Source organism: Notechis scutatus, chromosome 1, assembly GCF_049901735.1.
Source record: "Notechis scutatus isolate UNSWTSFEM ecotype Mainland chromosome 1, rNotScu1.2, whole genome shotgun sequence".
Taxonomy (NCBI): Eukaryota; Metazoa; Chordata; class Lepidosauria; order Squamata; family Elapidae; genus Notechis; species Notechis scutatus.
Window position 1 is genome coordinate 133,712,839 of NC_142009.1, and position 27,726 is coordinate 133,740,564.

Consider the following 27,726-nt stretch of genomic DNA (forward strand, 5'->3'; position numbering starts at 1 on the left):
TAATCCATTCGTTTGCGGACAAATGATGTCGTAGGTGGGGTCTGGGTTTTTTTAAAGCACCACTTTTGCATCTGTAACAGCCCGTCGGTAGCTGTTGGAGGCTGTTTTTTTAAAAAAAATATTATTTCACTGCCAAGCCTGAGGAAGCTTAATTGGTTGAATTCAGGATTCTTTTGAGAGAGGAAAGACACAGCTTGAGGATATATTTAACGCAGGAGTTAACGATCTGGATGTTAAACTGTGGAAGACCAAGTTGCAGCAGTTAAAGAGGCACAGACAGAATACTTTCTTAACGGCCATCTAATAAGGATAGTCTGGATCTCGTGTCACTACGTCGTTTCTGTTTGTGGCTTGAATTGGCCTCCCTCTCTCAGGTGTTGCTAGGGTTGCCAACCTCTTCCTGTGCTGCTGTTCCTTGCGTGGTTTTTGGATCAGGGAAAAGAGAATAAAATTTGCAACGTTCAAAACGGTGTATACCTGTGTGATGAAGTCCTGCATCTTAATAGTGGCGTTGATTGTATCTATGGGCTATTCCCTCTCGACCGTTTTATGCTCTCCCCCAATTGTGCTGCAGGGTTTGTGGATTTGAATTGCAAAGCCAAGAAGCACAGTTGTGAGAGTAAATATTTAGTTGCATAATGGTGGTGGTAGTGCTTTGTTTTTATAAAATAAACTTCACTGCAATGAAGGGGCTTTTCTCTAGCAAACATACATAGGACGGTATGTCACAAAATCGATTTTATTCATGTTTAGTTGAAGGAAATGGCCCTGAATTTGCAGATCTGCAGGACCATACTAGTTTTAAAAAGCCATGTTACATGCAGACAATATATTAGGGTTAAATAGGGTGTTTGCTGTTATATGCTGAATTTTTTTTTCTTAAATATTTATTGCATTGTGCATTTGGATAGAATGAAAAGTATGGACATTTTCACATTGTTTTAGAGAGACTACAATGAACCTTGTGGATATTGTTCTGCTGTCAGCTGGAGCGTTACAGAAGAAGGCAGATTTTACTGCACATCTTGCCACACTGTCATAGAAGTAAGGTTGCTTTTATTTATTTCCCAATTTTAAAACTCACCTTAAGTTGAAGGGTAAATATTTAAATATTAACTATTAATATCAAATACATGAATGCAATGTATGAACTTCTTAAATAAATGTAGACCTGTTTAGTTGTTTTAGCTGAATAATTTTGGGCATGTGTATTAACCATATATGTTTTCAAAACTTGCAGAAGACTAGAGAAGTTCAAACTGGTGATGTTATTACTAATGCAAGGGCACAGTCTATCTCTAGAGGATTAAGAAAAGGGAAGAATAAATTCGGTAAGATTTGTTTTTTATTAGTTATAAAGGTATAAAATGTTGATTCCCCCCCATCGTATACAACTAATGCTGAACAAGTTTACAGCCTTCTCATCCAATAAGGTGTGTTTGTTTATATCAGTTCTTCAGTGGAGGTAATAAATACAATCTGTGGGTTGTAGGTTTATTCATAGCTGGAGTTTTAGCATCAGTTTAATAAACTCTAATCCTCTAGACTGTGGTCCCCAACCCCTGGTCCGCAGTTTGGTACTGGGCTGTGGCCGGTTGAGAACTGGGCTGTGCAAGCAGTAGGTGACCACATGCATCCCATATTTTGCAAGTGGCAGGTGCAAATGTAAAATTATCCCATCTCCCCCCCCCCATTTGCTGCCGTTATGCAAAGCCAGAAATGTTAGGGACCGCTGCTCTAGACACATGGTCACACAGTGGTAAGAATCTGAAATCAATAACTTATATGGAGATAACTTTATTGTGTTTTGTAAAAATTATGTTTTGAAAGACTACCTTTCAGAATTTTTTCTTACTTCTCAAGGATATGTGTTTCAGAACCAATAATGTTAAAAATGAATTAGGATTGGTATTCATTAAAAACAACTATATATAGGAAGAGTATGCAGAATAATAGATTCAGGCATACCAAATGTATTCAGATATAATGTGTATTGCTTATGGCTCCTCCAGATTATATGAGAGAGCGCTGATCTAGCTTTTGGATCTAAATGTTTTTCTCTACCCTTATATCTTTAAAAAAAGATATTAAAAACTTTTGCCATTTTTTTCAATCTCTAACATTTTCTAGGGCATAAAGTATTTTACTATACACTTGCAACAATTAAGAACAGCAATATTTACATTAATTTTCATAGAGTTAAAATTTAAGGGTTCCATTAAAAAAAATATCTAACCTTGTAGACATATGGATACCTGGTGCAAGAGCCTTAGTTCTTGATTGCTTAAGACTCTTTAAGGCCTTTAACACTATTGATCAAATATCCTTCTGGACCACCTGTAGGAATGAGGTGTAGGAGACACTGGTACATGGGTTCTCCTTTCTTCATGGTTGCTTTCAGATGTTGTTGATGTCACTTGAGATTGGGTATAACCAGTATGCTGATAATATACATCATGTAGGATTTTTGGTATGATACAAAGGTGGCTTGTCATTGTCATCATTTAGGTCTATTTGGTAGGTAGATGTTGATTGTGCAATTTATTTTTGTCTGTTTTCACTATTTGTTCCCTAATAAGTATGTTTAAGAACCTATTCTTAAAGTTTCTAACTGATATAATTTGATCCCTGGCAAAGATAAGCTACTCATAAGAATTCACTTTTTCTTAATTTTCAGATAAAGGCTGGGAATGGTTCATATGTGAAGGCTTTCAGTATATTCTTAGAAAACAAGCTGAAGCTCTGCAATCTCTTGGAGTTTCTTCTCAGATGAAGGTATTTTGTTCTTTTCTGTACTGAGGTTAATCATGGTTTGCTTAACCATTTGAAAAATAAAGCACTTTTCTGGGTTTACACAGTCTGCTAGACCAGGATCCCCAACCTTTCGACGCCGCGCCCGGTTCCGGCGCAGCTGGGCGCCGCCCGGTTCCGGCGTCAGCTGGGCGCCGCCATCTTTTTGACGAAAATCACTTCCGGTGACGTCATCGAAGTGATTTTTCATCAAAAATGGCGGCGCTTAGCGCTCGTGAGCTTTTTCGGTAGAAATGGCTTTCTACCCGGAAAAGCTCACCGAAGCGCTGGCGCCGCCATCTTTTGACGAAAAATTGCTTTTTTACCAAAAAGATGGCGGCGCCCAGCAACCAGCGGCCCGGTAAGGCTTGTTCCGCGGACCGGTACCGGTCCGCGGACCGGCGGTTGGGGACCCCTGTGCTAGACTGTGGCTAGGTTCCTGTAACACACACTAAGCAAACCAAAACATTAAAAAGTCCACATAATGGCTTTTGGGTGTTTTTTATATAAGGTATAACATGGAACCTTGATTTAGAATAAGAAGAAATATCCACATTTTAAGTAATTGATAACTTGTAGGAACACTTTATGTGTAGGATAAAGTTTTCCTAAAAGTTCTTTGTATTATAATTATTTGATGTTTGGAGTGGTAATAGCATTTATTATTAGATTTGGAGACTGTCCAACTCATAGAAAACTATGGGCGGCTTACAATAAAAACAAATGTCAATAAAAAAGCATCCATGACTGAAAAAATAAATAACCAGGTATACACCAAATAGACAATATAATACAATAATATTTATTTGGTCAGTAATGGCAGCAAAATATAAAAGAATGAAACAGAGTGAAACAAGTAGATACAATGATATGCTAATAACTGGTTTAAAAAAAATCACATAATGTAACATTCATTCCTCTTACTATATCAATGCATTTATTACCCATTACACACATCTAAAAGGTTAATACCATAGGTATAACATAAAAAGCATATATCCCCTAACAATTTATTAGTTAAGATGTATCAAACCCAAAATAAAGTTTAAAACAGGAATACATTTTTAATCAATCAATTATTGATTGATTTGATTTATATTGCCACCTATTCGTCCATGGTGACTTAAGGCGGCTTACACAATATAAAATCATATTTAAAACAAAAAAATAAAAATAAAAACAATAAGAACTAACAAAAAGAATCAAATAAATTAGTAAAGTACAATAGAACAAAATTTGGGAAAACAGAACAAAACAAAAACCAACTCCTACCCACCCCCACCCCGACGACAGCGGGTCATACTAGCCATTTGATGGGTTCCATCGCTCTCTGGGTTCCCCAGGCCCGCTGGCAAAACCAGGTCTTCAGTGCCTTTCGGAATAGTATTAATGAGGGGGCCATTCTAATCTCTGGGGGAATGATGTTCCAGAGAGACGGAGCCACCACAGAGAAGGCCCTTCTAGGTCCCATCAGGTGTTTCTCCCTGAGGGATGGGACCTGCAGCATTCCTTGCCTTCTCGCTCTAATGGGTCGGATAGATGTCACTGGCAAGAGATGTTTCCTCAGATAACCTGGACCCAAGCCATGAAGGGCTTTAAAGGTGACAACCAGGATCTTGAATTGCACCTGGAAGCAAATTGGCAGCCAATGCAGCTCCTACAGGAAAGGTGATACATGTGCACACTGGGGTCTGCATAAAACCATGCGGGCCGCTGCATTTTGCAGCAACTGGAGCTTCCGGATGCTCTTCAAGGCCAGCCTCATGTAGAGCGTGTTGCAGTAAGACGGGAAGTGACCAGGGCATGAGTGACTGTGAGTAGGGACCACTGATCCAGGAAAGGGCGTAACTGGTGCACAACCCGCAGTTGCGCAAAGGCCCTCCAGGCCACGACCGCCACCTCTTCGAACAGGAGTTGTGAGTCCAGGAGAACCCCCAGATTATGCACAGGGTCTGGGGTAGTGCTACCCCATCCAAGACTAAAGGTGGTAATTCTCCCTGAACCAATGAACCCCAGACCCAGAGCCATTCGGTCTTGCATGGGTTTAGTTTCAACCCGTTGCTCCCCATCCAGCCCCTAACAGCCTCCAGGCATTGCGAGAGGGAGGACACAACAACACTTGACTCACCACGGCCCGAGACATAAGCTGAGTATCATCAGCATATTGGTGATACTTCAGTCCATATTGATGGATGATCTCACCCAGCGGTTTCATATAAATGTTGAACAGGAGTGGAGAGAGTACCGAGCCCTGCGGAACCCCGTAAAGCAGTGGGCGAGATTGGATCTCTCCCCTCCTATCAGCACTGACTGAGAGCGGCCCCAGAGGAAGGAAGTGAACCAAGACAGCACAAGTCTTCCCACTCCCATTCCCTGAAGCCGTCCCAGAAGAATCCCATGGTCAATGGTATCAAAAGCCGCCAAGAGGTCAAGTAGAACAAGGATGGATGCACTACCCCCATTCCGCTCCCACCAGAGATCATCCAAAAGTGCAACCAATGCTGTTTCTGTCCCAAATCCAGGCCTGAATCCTGACTGGTAGGGTTCGAGATAATCTGTTTCATCCAGAAACCACCTTCTCAACAACCTTCCCCAAAAGGGAAGATTGGAGACAGGTTGGAAATTATCCAACCGGGTGGGGTCCAGTGATGGCTTTTTAAGAAGAGGGCAGACCACAGCCTCCTTAAAGTGCTGGGGCACCATTCCCTCCTTTAGAGAAGCATTAATCACTGCCAGAGTCCACCGCCTGTCACCTTCTGGGAAGCTTTCACAAGCCAGGTGGGACATGGGTCTAAAATACAGGTGCTCGCGCGCATACTCCCTATGATCCTGTCCACTTCCTCAGGAGCAACAGGGTCAAACCATTCCCAGATAACAGATAAATCATGTCTTATGTTCATCACAGCAACAGTTTAGCTACTGCACATATAATGAATTGTTTTAGATCCTGTAAAAGAAGGTACACATAAGATTTATCTGATGTCTCAGGGAATTTATTAGGGACAAAATATAGATTAATAAACTAAAAAGGCTAGGCACTTACCCTAATTTAGCCCAGGCCTGGAAACAGAATCACATTTTTAACAACTTGACAAACAGCTGTAGAGTTGGAGGTGTACAAATCTCCAGAGGATGCTCTTCTAGAGGGCAAGTGCTGGGACAGAAAGGAGATGCTGCCCAGGTCCTGATAAGACTCAGTTTGATTGATTGGTCCTGGAATGTATGTGCTCTGCTTGAGTTCACTGGGTAGTCAGAAATTATCTGACACAGACGGACACTGAAATAAACAGCCCCTGGTAGTAACCAGGCCCATGAATTGAACCCAGAAGCTAGCTGGCAACCAGTGCTGTTCATGAAGCAGGGTTGATATATAATCAGGACATGACATGTCCATTTCTGTCTGGGCCAGCTGTAACTCCCAAGTGGTTTTCAAGGGCAGCCCCATGTAGAGTAATCATTTTAGTGATGGAGTTGTTGAGAGATGATTGGGACGTGAGTAACTAAGGACCTCCCATTCAAGTATGTAAACCTTTTTAAATTCATGGGCTAATATTTATTCACCAAATTTGGAGATCACCTATCTCATTTACAGAGCGACTCTGGGCAATAAAAATAAAAACAGAGATACTAATGCTTTAGGTAAGCTAATTACCCATCTATATTTTTAACCAATTTGAATTATTGAATGAGGAATATTGCAAACTAGCAATACTGTATATCCACTTTTTTCTTTTTTATATTTTCCTTTTCCCCCTTCCTGTATTAAAATATTAAAATCCATAGTTTAATGTGAGTTCCACTATATAGATAACCTTGTCAAATGGATGAATGAAAAAGCCTCCTGTATACTAATACTAATGAATAATATGCTGGTTCTTATCAGGATGAAGTTCTGTATAATTTTTGGAGACGATATCTTCACAAGAGCAAATATAGTGACAAGCCTGTTCGTGATGTTACTGATGGTATTTCATCTGTAAGTATAATATTCACGAGAAATAATAATTACCTTCTTTACACATACACAGTTATATAGCACTTATATAAGAGCTGTGGTGGAGCAGTGGTTAAAATGCAGTATTGCAGACTAAGACTGCCAGCAGTTCGGCAGTTTGAGTCTCACCAGCTCAAGGTTGCATACTTCTGAGGTCAGTAAAATGAGGACCCTGATTGTTGGGGGCAAGAGGCTGACTCTGTAAACTGCTTAGTGAGGGCTGTAAAGCACTATGAAGCGGTATATAAGTCTAATTGCTATTGCTAAGTGCTATTGGTATATAAACACATTACACCCAAAGCTTAAATTACAAATCACACTTGCCTTGCAGTTCCTTGAAAATGTATATTTGCTACTATTTTTGACAAAATAAGCTAATGTAGTAAATTTTAACAATTCTTAAATATTCTGGTTTTTAGAACATTTTCCTAAGACTTATAATAGTTAAAATATGTGTTTCCAAAAGGTAGCTATTAGTTCAGTGTAGCAATGAATGTGATTTCTCAAGTATTGACAGGTATTAAAGCACAACGTTTTGTGTACATCATCCAATGTAATTCATGGGCGGGTTGAAGTCCATGAAAACTTACATTGCTGCATAGTTTATCATCCTTTAAGATTCCACAGTGCTTGGTGTTGCTTTTTAAATATATTGGTACTTCAGTGACGAAAAGTACAATGATTAGGTAGTCCTCAATTAATTACCACTTGTTCAGCAACTGAAACTGTGACGTTACTGAGTGTGTGGGGACTTATAACCACTCCTCAAAGTTCTGGCTGTACCAGCACCCTTGTGTTCATGTGATCGTGATCCAGATGCTTGGAATCAACTCACACTTAAATGATGATTGCAGTGTCCTGCGGTTACATGATTTGCATTTTTGTGACCTTTGCCAGCTTCCCATGAACAAAGCCAATGGGAAACTGGCAGGGAAAGTCACAAGTAAATCGCTTCCCTTGCTTTTCCTCCTGAGGAGAACCTCAGGAATCTTGCACTCTATAGCATGCGCCCACCCACCTACACTTTGTAGCATGCACACTCCCACACTTGTGTGATGCAGCCCCGCTCTGTGCTTATTCACACAGTTGCACAGCAACCCTTCCCATGCTGAACTTTATCATTAACCTTCTGGGAAAGTTGGCAGAGAATTTTGAAAATGGTGATCACGTGATCACAGTGTACTTGGCAACCAGTTGTAAATGCAGAGAGGCTGCCAAGCACCCAAAATGCAGTCACATTATTGGGGGGAGGGCAACACAATGTTTTACGACATCTGGGAGTGCTTTATGATCATAAAGCAGCCGGTCCATGGCTAGTACAACTGGTTATTATCTTGACTGGTTATAAGTGAGTGACTACCTGTAGATGGGAAGAGTACCGCCATGGAAGAGTATACACGCTCTTACTGTAATTCAGTAATTCAAGCATAGATTATATATAAATGCTTGTAATTGCGACTCCGTGAGAGTGCAAATAGTCCTTGCTTACGATTCATTTAGCCACTCTTGGAAGTTACAACACTGTTGAAATTTACAACCTTCAAAATCACATGATCACCATTAGAGTCAGTATGTAATGTCCTGTGCCTGATCCTTGTTGTTTTTTTCCTCTTCCTTTTCTCCCTTTCAAAGCAGCAAACTTGGAGAAAAGGATTGCAGAAAAGTAAGCTGTTTGCTCTTCTCAAAAGCAGTACAATTCAGCCAGTAGCCTGGGACTGGGAACCATAGGCACACTATGCAAACAGCTTACATTACTCTCTTGAAATCCCTTTGTCTCTAATCTCTCTGCTCTGTAGAACCATTTCTCTAGACAATCTCTGTTTTGCCTGACAGACATACACACACACCCAGGGTAGAGAAATTGGAGAGAAAAGGAAGAAATTTCAAGAGACTAAGATGTTTCTTCTACACATGAAAATTGTGCTGGCAGTGAGAAAGTTAGGCAAAAGAGAGAAATCGATTGCTTTTCCCCCCTCTCGCTGCCATCCAGAGCAGAGAGATTGGAAACCAAGGTATTTCAAGAGAATAAGAGGCTATTTGTGTGGCATGGCAATGGCTTCCAACCCCAGGCTGTGGCATGATTGCTTTGCTTTTGATGTACAAGACAATAAACAGGCACTGGAGCATTCCAAAAGGTGGGGAGGAGTTAGGAGGCAAACAAAAGCGGAAGATGTGAAACCGACTAGTCTTGTCTCCTTCCATCCAAAAGCACAATGGCAAGTCACATGATTTCCTACTTAGTGATGACTTTGCTTAGTGACAGTTGCTGGTCCCAATTAGGGTCGTTAAGCAAAAACTACCTGTATTGACATGAGCAAAGAAAACACTGTGTCTTTTTTTTTTAGTCTTGTAACTACTATGAATCAGTTGGTATAAATGTAAAGGTGTCTTGAATTATCTACAACTAAGTTACACTTTCTATGTATTTAAATGTTAATTCCATTTTTTTCATATCTTTTTTCCCCCCTAAAAATGTAGTTTTGGTTGAATTGTTGATAGTACATTTTTGTTGTTTTGTTTTATTTCTACTTGCATCTTGTAAGAAAATCAGTAAAAAGCAAGCAACTCATTGACAGGTTTAGTTTTTACAGAAATCATTTTGCATTAACTGAGCAAAATGCTCCCTTTCTAAAAATATGTTCTGTTTGGTATCTTGCTGAGCAGATTAGTAAGGGTTGATTTAATAAGAAAGAATTCCCTTAAATTCTGGATTAACATTATTATTCTTATTCAACTATTTTTTAAACAGCACACAGACACTGAAACAGAAGTTGAAAGTACTAATCCGATTAACTTGACTTGTTCAACAAGTGATATAGATGATGTGATATCAGAATTTAGCACTGCCGCTGCTTCTTCTGTTAGTAAAGCATCAGGTAAGAGCAAATGTACCTTGTTTAGTTCTTTGTGTAGTTACTTAAGATATGAAAATATATTTCTATTTGATTACTTTGGAGATTTAAGCATACAATCTTCATGTCTATGTAGAAAAATTGTAGAAAACATGGTCTAAGAATTAACCCTAAGAATAATGGAGGAATAAACAGTTATACAGAAACAATTTTTGATTGCCAGACTGGGAATTTCTGTACATTGCAGAAGTCTTCTTGAGCAGTATTTCCCACTTTGAACTCTCTCAGTAGATAGGTACACAAAGAAATCTATCTAGAAATGAAGGTTGATGTATTCCAACCCATTTGGAAGGCACATGAGTACTGCTTGAACAAGTCAGTTTTGTGGCTCATCTAGTGCTAAAGCAAATACCAGGGAGAATATTGAATCATAGGTTTTATAGGTCATGCTGCCACCTGAAGGTGTAGTCTATTACACTGCCACCAGCTGCCCCAAAGTGTGTTTTTTCTTGAAGGTTCATTTAATATGCATTGATAAATTATGCAGGCAGTCCAATAGGATTAACAAACAGTAGTATAAAAATACATGTACACTGTCCAATTATTACTGTAGAAGTTCTAACAATATGGAAGACCATCAACACTGTGTAATCTTTCTTTTTACTCTGTACGTTGAATAAATTAAAATCTAGGTCTAAAAGTAAATCTATATGGGTAAATATAATGCAGGGAAAATTAAATCTGAATCCTCAAGTTTTAAAGAGTTTCATCTTTCTAACATCGTTCTTGTGGTTGGGGGATTTCTCTATCAATTAGGTATTATGGGATCTTGGAGTTTTAAAATGTTTATAAAACTGTTAACAAAAAGGGCAAGTTGAAATTTTCCACTTGATGCAAGTACGTAGACATTGGGAAGTATATTAAATTTGAATTGTCAAGACATAAGTTATGTTGAATTAAATTTAGTGCTGACTGTCTAAATCTGTTTTACATGATCTAGAACAAATAAAATGAAAGATTGCTAGTGTGCTGTTTTTAATATGGCTACAAATAGAGCACAAAGAATTGCATTTTGGACTTAATCTGGAGTTAGTGATAGAATTTATATCAGCGATGCTTTTAAGACACAGCCTGTATGTAAAAAAAGACAGAATAGATCACTGAAAAGATCAACTGAGCGTCATAGCTTTTATTTTGTGAGTCATATATGTATCATACCCAAAACTATTATTGTTCCTTCTAGTTTTTAGAAGCCATGATCTAGAACAGAGGTGTCAAACTGGTGGCCCACTGGCCAGATGCATCATGTACAGGCTACACCCAGCCCAGCTCTGCGAATGGGAAAATGTTGTGAAACGTCACGCGACGGCAACATAATGCGGCGAGTTTGACACCTGTGATCTAGAGAATATTTTCTTAGTAACTATATTCAGTCTAAACAAAGGGACTTTATCTTTAAACAGACAGTAAAGGCAGCTTGATACTGAGTGTGGTAGAATGCTACTATTAATGGATTTAATTGAATACATACATTGAAAATAAAACATGATCAATACGAAATATGAATAGCTTGCAATCTTCATTGCTAGATTTTGGAAAAGATGGGAAACTATAATACAATCCCATTGAGATTTTGTAATATGTTTCTAGGTAAGATACTGGTAGCTCTTAATTTATTATGTTTGTGTCCTGCCTTTCATTCAAAAGCATATGTTTCCTCCTCCTGTTTTTTACCTCCCCTCCCCCCAACGCTGTCAGGTACTTTGAACTGTAAGTAATCCATTGATTCCATGGTTGAAGATGTAGTAGAATGTGGGTCTCCCCACGCTTAGTCTTATTAATGACTGAATTGTGATGGTTCTCAGTGTAATTAAAAATGATGCTATAAAATACATAAAATATATGTTTAAACTATTTATGGTAGAAGTTAAATGTATACATCAAAAAATCATGAGCCTTTGTAGCTAACTTGTTAGGTTAGACAATAGGATACCTTCCAGATGTTTTGAACTAAAATTACATTATTTCTGATCTTGGATGAGGTAGCATTTCCTTCTCAAGACTGATGTGCTATCTGGAAGTTGTCTTTGATACTTAGCACACTCTTTCTATATGTAAATCAGTTCATATATATATGCATGTTATAATTTGTATATTTATTATAAAAGCTGTGGACAGGTATAATTTTGACACATACATTATTTGTGTGATTTGTGTCCTGTTGATTGACTGTCCAAAAGATCTCTGCAATTTCAAGTAGGAGTTCCTATGGTGGAACAGATGCTAATTTTATAGTACCTTTTATACTGTGGGTGCAGACTCAAGAAAGAATGACTGCTTTTCCTCCTACTGATCTTGTGGTTGAATGCTCATATTTCATTAATGAAATATTACCTCTGTTGTATGTATATTAAGTGATTGTTTGTAGCTGTAGCTATTTTTATTTTTGAGAAAAAAAATACTTCTGTTCCTTACTTTTAACTGTATAAATTAGTTTAATTGGTTATATGCAAACTGTGCTTCAAGTGAAGCCATGTAGGCTTAATTATTTGTGTCAAACTTTAAATATTATGTATGCCCCTTTGCTATCCTCCAGCAAGGCTGGAAAATTAAACCAGTGGAGGGATGCTAATGTGCTCCTTTTAGAATAGGCATGGTTTGTTATTTCTGCAGCTTTTTTCAATCTGGATTGAAGTGTACTGTAGAAAGATTAACTTTCTTTACCTTATGGAACTCTTTTTGTAGCAAAGTCTGGCTGGTCTGGATCAGTGGATGGCAGTTTATATTTACAGAAAAGAAAGAAAGGGGATCTGAGCTTGTCCATGCCACTGACTCTGGCTTTCTGTTCTCTGGCATTACTATGGCTGAGGGAATCCATTACATTATCAGATCTTTTAAGGTAAGAAAAATAATGTCTAATAAATATTTGGGTTATAATCCTACTTTTACTTCGGCATAGAATTTACAATGTTATACATCAGATAGAAAAAGTTATCATTAGTTGCACCGAGTAAAACATGTCAGTTTTTTATTCAGCTGTGAATTAGTAGCTTTACAGTACATACTTAAAATATTCATTGACTGCCTTTTTAATTTCCAGGATCAATTACAGGATGTCAAACTGGGGGCCCATGGGCCAGATGCGTCACACGCAGGCCATGCCCACCCCAGCTCCACGAATGGGAAAAACATCGCAAAACATCACATGTTGGCAATGTGATGCGGCGAGTTTGACACCCGTGGATTACAATGACATATATGTGGTATTCAAACAAAATAGTTTGAACTAGTACTGGTCATTAATTGCAAACCCAAAGCAGGACAAAAGTGTCTTAATTTATCTTTGAAAAGGGGTCATTGAACAAATTGAACTAATTCACATTTCTGCATTAGTCTGTCTCCAAATACTCAGTCCATGCTACCTAAAACATGCCTATGTTGGCATGTAGACTTGTCTCAGCTACTAGAATGCAGCCAGAAAGACTAACCCTGATATGATACTTTAATATAATATTTAGCATGGATTAGGGGATGTCAGAAATGAGCACATCTTTTAAAAAGTTTATAATTAACATTTATTCTGTGTTATGAACCAAACTGTAATTCATGTATTGATTTTATTTTAATCTCCTTAACCCAGGTTGGTAATGGATGATCACATTCCTTATTTGAATGCTTTTAAAGAGTTCCCAGAGGAGATGAAGATGTATGGAGCTGACTTTAAGATCTTTCAAGTGCAGGTGACTTACTGATACGTAATATATGAATATTTGTTAGGACTACTGCATTTTGGATTCAATTTCTAGGTGCATTTCAGAGTGCACAGGGTTATGTGTTTCACATATTAAAATAGCTGATTTGAGATTGAATTAAAAGTGCTGCACTGTCATGTTTTTACGGGTTAGGTAAAGAGCCATGGTGGCACAGTGGTTAGAATGCAATATTGCAAGCTAACTCTGCCCACAGCCTGGAGTTCGATCCTGACCCGCTCAAGGTTGACTCAGCCTTCCATTCTTCCGAGGCCGGTAGAATGAGGACCCAGATTGTTGGGGGAAATAGGCTGACATTTTAAACGTCTCAGAGAGTGATGAAAAGGACTATGAAGAGGTATATAAGTCTGAATGCTATTGCTATTCAGGCACTTGGCAGTTGGGATTTATTTACAGCCATTTGCAATGCCCCACAGTCACATGAGCATGATTTATGATAGTTTTGCTGGAAGCAGCCATTTATTTCTGGTTCTGCAAAAAACAGCCTTTAGCAAACAATGGGTTCGTTTAATGACCATGGCATTCATTTTACGACCACCATAAAAAGGTCATAAAATTCAATCTAGTCATTTGATCACCCTCTTTACAACTATCACAACTGGTCATGCAGTTTTGTTAACAATGATAATCTTTCAGTGTTCTTCTATGTGAATTATTTGTATTAGGTTTTTATATATCCGACTATTATTATTACTGGTTATATAACAGAATAACAGAGTTAGAAGGACTTTGAAGGTCTTCTAGTAGTCCAACTGCCTGCTCAAGCAGGAAACCCTATACCATTTCAGACAAATGGCTGTCAAATCTCTTCTTAAAAACTTCCAGTGAAGGAACACCACAATTTCTGAAGTCATTCCACTGGTTAATTGTTCTAAGGAAATTTCTCCTTAGTTCTAGGTTGATTTTTTCCTTGATTAGTTGCCATCCATTGTTTCTTGTCCTGTCTTCTGGTGCTTTGGAAAATAGGTTGACCCCCTCTTCTTTGTGGCAGCCCCTCAAATATTGGAACATTGCTATCATCACTCCTAGTCCTTCTTTTCATTAGACTAGACATAGCCAATACCTGTAACCATTCTTTGTGTGTTTTAGTCTCCAGTCCCCTAATCATCCTTGTTGCTCTTCTCCACTCTTTCCAGAGTCTTAACATCTTTTTTATATTGTGACCAAAATTGGATGCAATATTCTATTCTATTCTGTGGTCTTATCAAGACATTATAAAGCGGTACTAACACTTCACATTATCTTGATTCTATCTCACTGTTAATGAGGCCTAGGATTGGCTTTCTTGGTGGCTACAGCTCACTGCTGGCTCATATTGAAGTGATTTTGTGTACTTAAACTCCTAGATCCTTCTTGCAGTTTCTTCTGTTGAGTCAGGTATCTATAAATCAGTATGTGTTGTAATTTATATACTGAAAACAAGACAGGAGGAAAAAAATGATATTTTTCCACAAAAGAAGATTTATTATGAAATCTAGGCATCAAAATCAAATTTGCATCATAATCTTTTAAGGAGAAGGAAACACATCCAATGAATGCAATAGAACCTTGCCAGGCTGAAGGATCTTAAATTGCAAATTGCAAATAATACAGAAAGTAATCCAAACCAAGTGATTAAGGTCAAGCCTAGTATCCCTAAACACTACTTTGCAAGTTGAAACTTGGAAGTGGATGTAGTTCTCAGTCACTCCACTCATAAGCCAACTGTAAAAATGCTTTCTGTGATCTACTCGTGAGGAGCAGCTCTCCAGAATAACATGAATAATCTCAATTATCTCTCCTTTGTTCTGGAGAGATTACACCAACTTGGATCCAGCATCCAGTGGCTATTCCATTTGCAAAACTGTATGATTAACTAACAAAAGCCACCAAAGCAAAGGTGGCACAATGGTTAGAATGCAGGCTATCCTGACCGGCTCAAGGTTGACTCAGCCTTCCGAGGTCAGTAAAACGTGGGCTCAGATTTTTGAGGACAATAGGCTGACTCTGTAAACTGCCTAGAGAGGGCTGTAAAAGCACTATGAAACGGTATATAAGTCTTAAATGCTATTGCCAAGTGCTATTCTCTTGCCATGGCGCATACAAGAAGTCAGTTCATTCAAACTTTGTTCATGTGGTTTTTGTAAAACTACAGGTAGTCTTTTTTTCAGTTGAGCCTGGCAACTCAAGTCGTTAAGCAAAGCAGTCATTAAATGAAATTGTCACTGCACTCATGATCTCACTTCAACTTTGCTCTATAGGTTATCCTCAATTTATGACCAGTCCTTTAGCAATTATCTGAAGTACTAAAAAAAAAAAAGACTTGCAATCGGTCCTCACACACTGTTGCAGTATCCTCACAATAACATGATTATGATGCAACATCCTGGGGTTACACGATTGCCATTTGCAACTTTCCCAGCCAGTTTTCAATAAGCAAAGTCAATGGGGAAGCCAACAGGAAAGGTTGCAAATCATGATCACATCATGTCTTCTATAACAACTGCAAAAAAGTTTGTAGAACGGAATGCCTCATTTAATGACCACGCTGCTTAATGTTGAATTTTCCAGTCCTAGTTGTGGTTGTAAGGTGATTACTTATACAGACATCTGAAGTTTGTAAATGCAAGGATTGGTCAAACAGTTTCATTTTTGTCCTCATTGTAACTCCAAAAGGTTACTAAACGAGGCAGATGCTTAACAGGGACTTTATGTACAACATTCTGCCCATCAATCCTTCCAGAAAATGATTAGCTGAGCCTGTACAGACTATATTTAGTTTCCATCCACATTTCTTGGTTTATTCTTTGTCTTCCAATAAAGCACCATCTTACTTATTTTTTTATAAGAATTCTGTAACTGGCTCAGCCTTCCGTGCTTCTTCCCTGCGTATCAGAATCATTTTCTGTCACAGGTCCTTACGCTTACTTTCTCAAATTGAGTTTTGAGAAAAAAGAATTGTTTGAAAATTAAAAAAAACCACCCCCACCCCCCCAAAAAAGATGACTCTTTAGCACAAACTTGTTTCACCCCTTCCAAAATTGAATCTCCCTGTCCGATGAAAGCATCTTGAGAAGAGTTGTTAAGATCCCCCTCTCCATTGAAAGTTTGCCTGCCTGCTTCTCTCTCTCTCTCTCTCTCTCTCTCTCTCTCTCTCTCTCTCTCTCTCTCTATCTATCTATCTATCTATCTATCTATCTATCTATCTATCATCGTATATAGTTGCCCATCTCATCAGAAGTGACTTAGGGCATGGATGAGATGGTACACCCTTTCTGGGGCAAGCTCCAGCTTTGGCACTCTGTAGCTCCAAAGGTTCATTAAGCTGTTTTTCCCATAGTATTTGACATTCCACTGGGACTTCAAACCTGACATTGACCCCTGGCAGTTTGTGTGTGTGTGTGTGTTTGTATGTGTATATTGATTTGTTACTTTTTTTGAAGTAATTCTTAATGTGTTATAACCTATCTAGAGTCTTTTGATTTTGATGGGCTATAAAAATGGCCCGATCATAGGCCTATATTAAAGTCCAGCTTGCCAGGATCTAGCTGAGTTTTTTCCAAGTACCTTCCTCCTGCTCCAAGTCAATAGCATTTAGCAAGTTGGTCAATAGAGCATGATTGCCAGCTCAATGTGTGGTGGCTATATGGAGATAAACAGGATGTTCCAGATGCAGGTGTTTGTCATTTTAAATGTTTAAAACTTCTCTCTAACATGACATACTGTGCTCATTTTAATGAGATGCTTATGCATTTTGAGACAGGTCTACATTTTGGCCAGTGCTATTTTCTTGTAATGCCTATATGAGCTAGCAAGATCAAATGATCAGAATTCTGTTTTTTTTCCTTTCATGCCATTTAATAACTTTCTCATCAGTCCAGTTAATATTTTGGAACTTGAAGCACTTTTTCATATGCATTTTCAAAATTTCTACTGTTATATTTAAGAAATACAGACCAGTAATGAAAGGAAAGACCCTTCATCTTCAAATATTTATAATCATGAAATCAGAAGGTGGGCAGGTAGCATTTTATAGTCTCTCTCTTGAAACAACTTCAAAAATGACAGTAAGCAAGGGTGAGGCTCTTTAAAAAGAACTGAGGAGGAAGTTCACTTCTGACATTTATTTTAATCAGGTTTATCATTGGAATCTGCTGTTGTGTAACAGAAACTCTTGCTTGTCCTTACCTGTTGAAGCATTGCTTAATAGAGAAGGAAAATGGGTTGACTGAGACATGTGTCCTTTAATATCTATCTTTGTGTCTTTGAGGGAATGACACTACATTCTTGCCTTAAACTGTTGTGGCTTTATAGGCTTCCCAATATATTTGCTAGTTAAATAATGTTAATCCGAGCATTTTAATTTTTTTTTGAAAATTTTACTGATTTTTGAAAACAAACATAAACAAACAAAACATAAAACATAAAACATCTTTTTTGAAAGCAGCATAATCCCGGGTTACATCTCTTCGTACAGACACAAATTCAAGTTCATGCCCATTTTTATATTCCATTCCATATCTTATTACTAATTCTACATTTTCAATATAGCTTCTCCCCTCTTTTAACTTTCTTAATTTTATTTTATTTATTTCATCTCAATTCAAATCTTTGTACTTATATTCTTTGTCTGTCCTGTTTCAACTGTCTACTATCTTTTCTCATTAAACAAAATTTCTTCTGTAATCACTGATTGGAGTATGACGCCTTTATATCTTTCCCCTAAAATTATAACACTTAGTATAATACATAACTTCCGTTCGGATTCTGCTTGGTACTTTCTAAAACTACACACTGTATTTTAAAAAAAGAAAAAATTATAAATGTATAATATAATTAAAACAACAATCCATACCAATTCAATTCTATCATTAATATTAATATTCATTTAAATCTTAACATTTTACACATTACTTTTCAGATAAATATCATACTTCTATGGGAACACCTATAAACTTTCCATAGTTAATTCCCCCCCACTTCACTTATATTTTATAAAACATTGAGTAATTAAAACGTTCCCGTTCCTTCCTAATTCAGTTCTCTCATCTATTTTATTTCATTTATTTTGTTCACAAAAGTTTCACTAAATTACACTGACTATTTTATCCCTCTTTTTAATCATATGTTGTTTCCAATTTTCTAACATTATTTCTATTACAAATATAACAATACCATCTTATGTACCTTCACAGAATCCCTTTTTAAGTTAGATTTTCACCCATTATCTCTGAATAGGTCCTGTTTCTTTACATCTTGCTCCAAACCTTTGTAACTTCTCTTCCTTTCCTTCTTCCCTTTTTTCTCTCTCTCCCCTTTTTACCCCCCTGTCTCTCCACCTCCATTTCCCTCTTCTGTATTCCCCTTTTCTGTTGCTTTCCAACATTATATCCACTTTTCAAATTATTTTTCCCTTTTTTGGCTGTTTTTTTAAGTCTTAAATTCTCCATTCTCTTTCCCCTCTTTCCCCTTTCTTCCCCATATAGAGTTACTTGTTCATTAAAGATGGGTTCTTCTTTGTCCCAATCTTCTTGTTGCACAATATTTTCTTGTTGTTTCTCGTAGCTGCGGATCGCCATTTCTAAGAATTGAAAAATGGAGCCAAAGGAGCCCTTCCCTTCTTGTATCTCTTCTTTATATTTTTTAAATTCCATTTTCAGTTCATCCAGAGATGATGCCATTGTAGATTTTTTTTAAACAACCACCCAATTGTTTTTAGTCATTCAAATATAATATCCAAAAATCCCAGTCACCAAGTAATCCAAATACACACAAGCTGTTTCTTTTTACACTTTCTTCTTTTTTCACTTTCTCTTCCTGGGATTACTATTTAGTTACAAAGTTCCAGTTAAAATGTATCTTTTAGAAGTCTTATTGAGATTTTACTTTAGATTCTTTTGAAGTCCAGGCAGTCTCCTCCTTCCAAATCCTGCCCTTATTCTTTTCCTCTCCCTTCCTACTTATAGAAAAAAAGGATTTTTTTAGTGTCCAGAAATCTTTATTGTCCCTTTGGCGTTTAATTATATTCTCAGCTTAATTACCTATTGGTGCCAAAGTGGATTTTTCCGATTTCTTATTCAGCTCTCTTCGTTGTCAATGTGAGGAAGGAGAGAGAAGAAAAAAAAAACCTTTCCCTTTTCACTTTCTTTCGCTGCTTCCGACTCTTCTTTGGGAGCGATGTTATCTTTTATAAAATTTAAATTCCAGGGTACCTTGGTTGTTGCTTTTTATCCTGGTCAGCCAAAACTTTCACTTCTTATCTTCCTCCTGCACTTCCTTTTCCGGTTGAGTGCTTCTTTGAGGTGGCCATTTCTGACCACCGCTCCTACCGGGAAAGGGAGTTTGACCAGCTGAGGAGGAGAGATGCGGCTCCCCTCGACCCTGCTGGCGATCTCCCCCCTCTTCATCACCTCTTCGGGGCTTAGCCCTGAAACCAGCTGGCTCGGGGCGCTCCAGCGGCGAGCCCAGGCAGAAACCGCGTACGATCGTGGATTCCTGCCTGCCGCCGAAGCCCTGCAAACCAGAAGTTCTCGTTAATCCGAGCATTGTTAATAGCAGTATATAGTGGCTGCTACTCTAAACATCCATGTGGATTACATATTTCCTCTGCTCACTAGAATTCATATGTAGTTGCAGTGGTAATTAAGAATTGTATGGCAGAACTGATGCCCCTGTGCGTACATCATTTATTTCCTAATGGTGCAGATTCCCTAAGCGGATCTGCATTTTGGATTTCAGAATTGAATTCAACAAAGAAGTTTAGCATGTGAGAGACACAGTGAGACTAAAATAGAGCAGTTATATTTTCATAGTGTGAATTGGACTCTGGTAGTCTTTTGATACCTTCCGTGATTGATGAAGCATACAAATTAGGATGTAACATCTGATCCAGATTAAAATAAGAATGGGTTAAAAGTGGGGAGAGAGAAGATTTAGCCATTAAAATTATCATGCCCAACACAACTGAATTGCTTTTAAGTTCAACATTTCCCCCCCAAATGCTGCTTTCTCTTGTTAAGCCTTGATCTATATGAATTATGTTTGTTTCTCCCACTGCCATCTTCTCTTGTTTTTCTTCTTCTCCCTCCCTCTGAAGACAGTTCCATTTTGCTGGTGTTGCCAGGCCTGCTAATTTGTGACATTGAGAAAATTTTGAATGTTTTCCATTGTCACTGAGGTACTTCTGTAGTTCTTTGTACTGTATATTGCTTATTCCTTGGAGTGATTCTGGATATTAAGCAGCTCTCCAAGTTAAGCAGTAGGTGTTTCACCCACACAGTTGTTCTTTGCTACTCTCAGTTGTCCTTTAATAATCCATGGCACGCCCTAAATTGTTATGTCGTATGAGCACATGCCTCCTAAGTCTTAGAAGATAAGGGTCTTCCCTTTCTTTCCTGATCTGTGTTTCTTAAATAATTCACATGCTCTGTATTTAGTGTCTTTAAAATCATCATATTGGAAGATGAAAAAACTACAGTAGTTTTCAATATTGAGCCAAATGTGACACAAAATTTAAAAAAAATAATTTATTCACATGGTTTTGTCTGGCTTTGTGTGTGTGTGTGTGTGTGTGTGTGTTTATTTTCATCAGATATAAAAAAGTGGGTGGATTCATCTTTGGAGTTTAGGTTATATAGGGAAGAAGATAGAATTGTTCTGCTAACGAGTTTTGTTTTGCCAGCAGATGAATCACAATGGATGCAGCATGTCAGATGAGTAGTCTTTTTCAAAAATATTCACAGTCCCACCAAGGGAGGAATTAACTCCCGTGCCAATGGCCATAGCATATTATTATGGTTTGTTTTGGTAGTTGTTATAAGTAGCATTGGTTTTTAGGAAGAAAGCAAATAAAAGCAAACAATAGAGACATGACATATAATAAGTCAATCAAAATAATTTCAAAATTGTCAGTATTCAATGTAAGGCATTTTGAAAGCATCGCTAATCACATTGACAGGGTAAGGCAATATTGGTGGTTTTTGTTTAGCCTTTTTATCAAATCAAAATAAAGATATAATTGTTTTTAATATAATGTAAGATCATGAAATACTATGGTATTCTTACACTCACTTATGTAGCACTTTTGGGTTCTTTTTTTCTCAAGTACATTGTAGGTGGTATGATAGGCTATTTTTGCAATAATTACATCTGCTCATTTCTCTTCTTCTACTGTCATTGCTAATGAACCACATTTGTGAAGCCTTACAAATATCCGCCAAACCTGTTTGACCAGATTAAATTGTATGACATGAAGAAATGTATACATACCAAACGTAGCTCTGACTGGCTGTATTACAGTATTTTCTAAGTACTGAAGGTGGTGTCATAAAGCTCATTTTTTGCCTCTGCACAGTTTCCTTACCCCCCTTTTTGTGGGGGTGGAGGGAATACAACACTTCCAACCACTGCAGCATCCCCATGGTCACATGATCAACTGACATGGCAACTGACTCTATGATGATTGCGATGCCCGAAGGGTCATGTGATCCACTTTTGCAACCTTCTTACAAATAAAGTCAGTGGGGAAGGCAGGTTCACTTAATCGTGTTACTAACTTCACAACTGCAATGATTCATTTAACAACTCTGGCAAGGAAGATCGTAAAATGGGACAAAATTTATTTAACAATTTTTTTTTTGTTAACAACCGAAATTTTGGGCTCAGTTGTGGTCATAAGTCAGGGACTACCTGTACTTAAGTTACATTTTCCAACATATGGTAATTATGCTGATTAATGGAAAAAGAATAATGCCATAGATTTAAGAAATTCCTAAAATAATGTCACTGTCTCCTGGATTTTAAGTACAACTCCAAAGTGTTGGCTTGAAGCCTTCTATGGTATGGGGTCTAGGTTACTGAAAGATCACTTTAATCTATGCAGACCACTACAGTAAATGTTAAAATATATATATATATAAATGATGTGGGAGAAGTCTATTTTCCTATTCCAAATACTTGCAAGGGAGGAAAAGGAGATATGAAGCTAGTATAAGGTTTATTACAATCTTATACCAACCTGTAAAATATACATACAATCCTCCATAAAAATAACAATAAAGGATAAAAGGAGAGTGAATTAGAGTTGAAATTAAAATTAACAGTGATATTGGAGAATTCAATTGTGGTAGAAAATATTTGCGACCTTATTCTCATAGTAGCCAGATTTGGCAAAAGTTGGCTATGTTGAGAGCAATAGTGCTCTTTTTTTTCTTTTTTCCATATTTAGTGCTTTTTTTTCTCCCCTTGGATCTTGACATCTGCTACTTGACAGGCTAAGGCACGGATGTCAAACTCGCGGTTTCATGTTGCCATCATGTTATGTTTCACGACATTTTTCCCATTCGCAGAACTGGGGTGGGTGTGGCCTGCTCGTGACGCATACGGCCTACAGGCCGCCAGTTTGATACCCCTGGGCTAAGGCTACTAGATGTCATTAACATCTTATAGATCATGAAACTCTTCTCTGCATTCACATGTCTCCTTGTCTTGGGAATTTTGCAAAACTTCAGAAAAGACTTGAGTTGTTTATATGATGCTGCAGGTTAAAATAAAATATATGGTCATTCTTCCAGTGAAAGGTCCATTTTCTGAGACTTTTCAGTATTCAATACCAGCTGTAATTCTCCATGTATGGAACCTTCTCAGAGATCAAATCTAATGGCTTCTTGCTTAGTCATTCGGTTGTTTCTGACTTTTCGTTACCCAATAATAAGTATCTGATCCATGTTTAGATCCTTTCTGCATCTTGATGAGATTGACTCTCCCCTATAACCACTATGGGGCCATTCATATAACCCACCCCAGGCACCTTATATATCATGATAGGTTCCGTTGGGTACATGGGGATTTTCTCTACAATCTCGTGAATAGATCCATCAAATGTCTGGTTAGCTGCTGGCAACAGGAAGCAATCCAGACTTTTGAGTAGCCTCTGATTGTCAATTCTAGTTGTCTTTCCCTGGTTTATTGAGGACCTCTAGGAGGTGAAGTAGTAGAAATGGTGACTAGAGGGATGGCAAGTGAATCTGATCAACCACTGATTTACTACGGAATCTACACTTTGGTAGTAAGGGAAACAAACATCTCTACTTTTCCCTTATGGCAGAGGTGGGGAATGATGGCACCTTTATGACTTGTGGATTTCAACTTCCAGAATTCCCCACCCCTGCCTTATGGCATCAACAGGCTGTTAGTTGGTTACCTTTTTTAGAATGATAGATTACATTTGGAGTAGGTAAATATAGCACATCTGCCACCTTATCAGAATTTTGCTAATAAAGTTGTCTCAGTCTTGACTCTATGGATGGCGTCTATAGTAGGGAATGGGATAGTATCTTGCCATGTTAATTAGGATATCTTCAGGTTTATGGAGTCCAATTAAGTGAATAGGCTGCTTGCTAGTATTTTATTTACCTGACATGGATTGAATCTCTCCTGGCTTTTAAAGAACCAAGAGATTGTGGTCAGGTGAATCTGGGAGGTGATTTTCTACAGATTTTCTGAAACTTTCAGAGAGGCCTCCTGTTTAAAAACTTCCCTGAATCAAGCTATATTAGATAGCCATTGTTTTGTCTCCGATCTTTTTTTTTTTTTAAGGAAGATTGTCAGAACTGTAGTGGAGATGGAACTTCAGAACATACTAGAAGAAATACATTACCTGAACCTTTTTCAGTCAAGATTCAGGCTTGATCATGGGATGGAAATTTTTCTTTTGATTTTTCTTTTGTTAGGCCTTAGATGTGGTTAGACTTCTTAGTGGCATTCATTAATATTGATAATAGTATTCTTCAGAACCATCTGGGAGGAGTGGAAATTGAGAACATTGTAGTTAGGTTTTTCTTCATTGGATATTTCAATTGGTGCTTTAGTGGGGAGAATTCAGCTGAGTGGCTTCTTCCATTAGATTATTGCAGGATTCAGTTATCTCATATTTCTTTTTAACATTACTTGAATTCACTGGGAGATGTCATCCATGGTTTTGAGATGTAATTTCAATATGCCAATGATAGTCATTCCAGACCATTCTGGTGATGCAGTTGAAGTTCTTCCAGAGGCTTTTAAAATTAAACTTATTGGGGGAACATCGTGTTCATATTGTTTACATTGCTGTATTTTTAGTTTTTGTATTGTGTTATGGTTATCTTATGTTCACATATTTTGTAATTATATTTGTACACTGCCAAGAGTGGCTTGATTGCAGTGCTTTAGAAATCTAATAATAAATAGGTAAACAAATGTTTCATCAGAACTGTTTATAAAAACTTCATTTTCTTATATAGATTGATACTTGTGTCATCAGTCACAGTGTGCTTCTCTTTTTCAAGCATCGGTGAAATTCATGAGTCCAACGTTTTTAATCTTTAGTTTCATAATTAATACTTCTAGTGAGTAATTTAATTTTACCCTATGTAGTGTTGAATAATTTGTTGTTCTTGCAATCTCAACAGTTTAGAGCAGGGGTGTTAAACTTGTGGCCTGCGTGCAAAGGGGGGGGAGTCTCGATATATCACATGACGATGCTATGACGATGCGTGTTTGACACCCCCGGTTTAGAGGAATTAATATAGGCCTTTAAAAATAAATGTGTTCTATTACTTCTGTGGTGCTCCTACAGTGTTTCTCCAACAATATGGCCTCCCCCAATAGGAAGTCCCAGCATGTTTTATGGGCACAAAATCAAATTAAGCCCCTCCCCCCAAATTAAGGCCTATATTAAACATGCGAAATGGGGAGGAATGGCGGGGGGACGGATTGCCGTTAGGAAGTACTATTGTTGCATACTCAGATATGGTGCTGCCTGCGTTGACTTCAGCGTTGATGGGGCACTTCGATCGGGAGACCTTCCACCACCGTTGCTTTCCCTTCTCCCCGTGCTGCTGCGGCGTTAGCAACGCCACGGCATTTAGCGCAGCCATGAGTGGCCAGCCAGGGCTCCTGCCTGCAACCGAGCCCGGCGGAGACACTCGGCTTCAGCGCTCCTGTCGCCTTCCTTTGCCTTCGAAGGCAAAGCCAATTCTTTAAAAACAACTCCCTACTACCGGTGCGACAAAACCTCCCCTGCCCAAGAGGGCAGCCCAACCCCACGTGGCAAGGCAAATCTCCTGGGGCCACAGTGCAGGATCGGACCACCCCAGGAGAAGCGCCCAGCCGCCATCCTCTGCCTGGCGCCGGGCAGAGCATGAAGAGCCGCCTGGGGCGCCCAGTGCAGCTGACAGGTGGGCCCTCCGGCCTGGCGGTGGAGCTCTCACCAAGGCAGCGAGCGCCTCCCGCTGGACCCTCTGCTCATCCTGCCAGGGCTGCGCCAGAGCCGTGCGGGCTGGGCAGAGCTGGGAAAGCGAGCCGCAGGTGCGTGCCCACCTGCCAAGCGAAGGAGCTGGGTTGACCCGAGCTTGGCTTCCTTACCAAGTCCCTCCAGCCTGAACCCGAAGGGGCCACCAGGAGAGGCTGCCCGAGGCAGTGATAGTGCCCACCCATCCGCGGACAGGGAGGCGAGATGATGGCAGCGCTGCTTCCTGGCCAGCGGGTCTGGTGGAGAAAGCCCAAAGCCGCCCATCCTTTCTACCCTTTGCTCAGCCCATCCCCACGCATCTCTAAACACGCTGGCAGCTCCAAACACTGCAGCGGCACGGGCAGCGGCGCTCACTTGGCAGGGCTCAGCTTGGAGGAGGACACAGCGCAGGCCGTCGCCTTGCCTCCTGTCCATGGATGGGTGGGCGCTATCACTGCCTTGGGTGGCCTCTCCGGTGGCCCCTTTGGGTTCGGGCTGGAGGGACTTGGGAAGGAAGCCAAGCTCGGGTCGGCCCGGCTCCTTCGCTGGCAGGTGGGTGCGCACCGCGGCTTGCTTTCCTGGCTCTGCCCAGCCCGCACGGTTCTGGCGCGCCCTGGCGGGATGAGCGGAGGGTCTGGTGGAGAGGCATTCACTGCCTTGGCGAGAGCTCTGCCGCCGGGCAGGAAGCCCTGCCGGGCAGGAGGCCCTATCAGCTGCACTGGGCGCCCAGGCAAAGCTCTTCATGCTCTGCCCGGCGCCAGGCAGGATGGTGTCTGGGCGCTTCTCCTGGGGTGGTCCGATCCTGCGCTGCAGCCCCAGGAGATTTGCTTCCCATGTGGGTTGGGCTGCCCTCTCGGGCAGGGGAGGCTTTGTCATAGGGAGTCATTTTTAAAAGAATTGGCTTTGCCTTCGAAGGCGAAGGGAAGGCGGCGACAGGAGTGCCTGAAGCCAGTGTCTCCGCCGGGCTCCTGTTGCAGGGAGGAGCCCTGGCTGGCCGCGCTGGCTGCGCCAAACGCCGCGGCGTTGCTTCAAACACTGCGGCAGCATGGGGAAAAGGGAAAGCAATGGTGGCGAAGGTCTCCGATACAAAGTGCTCCACCAACACCGAGGTCAACATCCAAGCCGTCGCCACCCGCCCACCCAAGGATGCAAGGAGGGAATTAAGTCACCCCGAAAAGATGGCCTAGCCGCTTTTGGGCTCAAAAAAAAATAAGGCCCGGCCTTATTTTGTGAGAAACACGGTATTATTTATTTATTGTTTATAGCATTTTGAAAACTGATAGTTTATTGTTAAATATTCTTACATTTGTAAACTTCGAAATAGAAAGGGAGGATATAAATTGACAGGCCTGTATGATCTGTAAGTATCTGAAATGAATAGATCACATCTGCTAATGTAATTGATGTGTTTCCTTCCCTAGGAAGCTCATTATTGGATATAAGTTTGATAGTTTTTAGAAGAGCTTAAATATTCAAAATAAGTTTATTTACTGACATGATTATACCTATTGAAAAAGAACACATTAAAAAAGTTGCTGTCCTAAGACATCAGGTAAATTAGAGCCTTTCTTTGCACCAGTAGCTTTAATAAGGCCTACTGCTTTTGACTGTCATGTGAAAATAGGCACAGATAGAACAAAACAAATAAAAATCTTTTGTGAAGTGTATGTTTGCTTTATTTCATGCTCCTAATGTCAGAATAAAACAACATTGTCATTGTCTGGTTATTTGCTTTTTATGAATATGGCACTGGGCTAACAACAAAATAATATTTTTCAAGTTCCGTTATAGGAATCTGGTGATGGATTTCAGTGCTTATAGTAAATTAATAAAAATATTTTAAAATGTATTTAAATGTATATAAAATTAAATGTTAGAATTAAAAAATTGAAATTAATTTTTAGAAGGAGGCAATAATTAAACCATTAATTAATAACAATTTAAAAAGCAAAAAGATAGCTCTCAGTGCACCAAGCAGCCCCATGGCTGCACGTTCCTTTGGGCTCCCCACCCAAAGCTGCAGAAGAGCCATGTTTTGACATGAAAGAAATGACAGCACATGAATAGGGCATT

At 39.2% G+C, this 27,726-nt stretch overlaps 1 protein-coding gene across 2 annotated transcripts in view; it reads left to right on the top strand.

Annotated features, from left to right (window-relative positions):
* TAF1B (TATA-box binding protein associated factor, RNA polymerase I subunit B) overlaps positions 1-27,726 on the top strand; it is a 48,869-nt gene that overhangs the window by 319 nt on the left and 20,824 nt on the right. The window contains exons 2-9 of one of the 2 annotated variants that reach the window (XM_087946297.1): positions 946-1,044; positions 1,241-1,331; positions 2,678-2,775; positions 6,674-6,766; positions 9,534-9,660; positions 11,395-11,406; positions 12,382-12,535; positions 13,277-13,376. In XM_087946297.1, coding sequence (XP_087802423.1) covers positions 946-1,044; positions 1,241-1,331; positions 2,678-2,775; positions 6,674-6,766; positions 9,534-9,660; positions 11,395-11,406; positions 12,382-12,535; positions 13,277-13,376 — 774 coding nt within the window. The remainder of the gene's footprint in view (positions 1-945; positions 1,045-1,240; positions 1,332-2,677; positions 2,776-6,673; positions 6,767-9,533; positions 9,661-11,394; positions 11,407-12,381; positions 12,536-13,276; positions 13,377-27,726) is intronic. The other variant, XM_026674331.2, reaches the window with a different exon arrangement.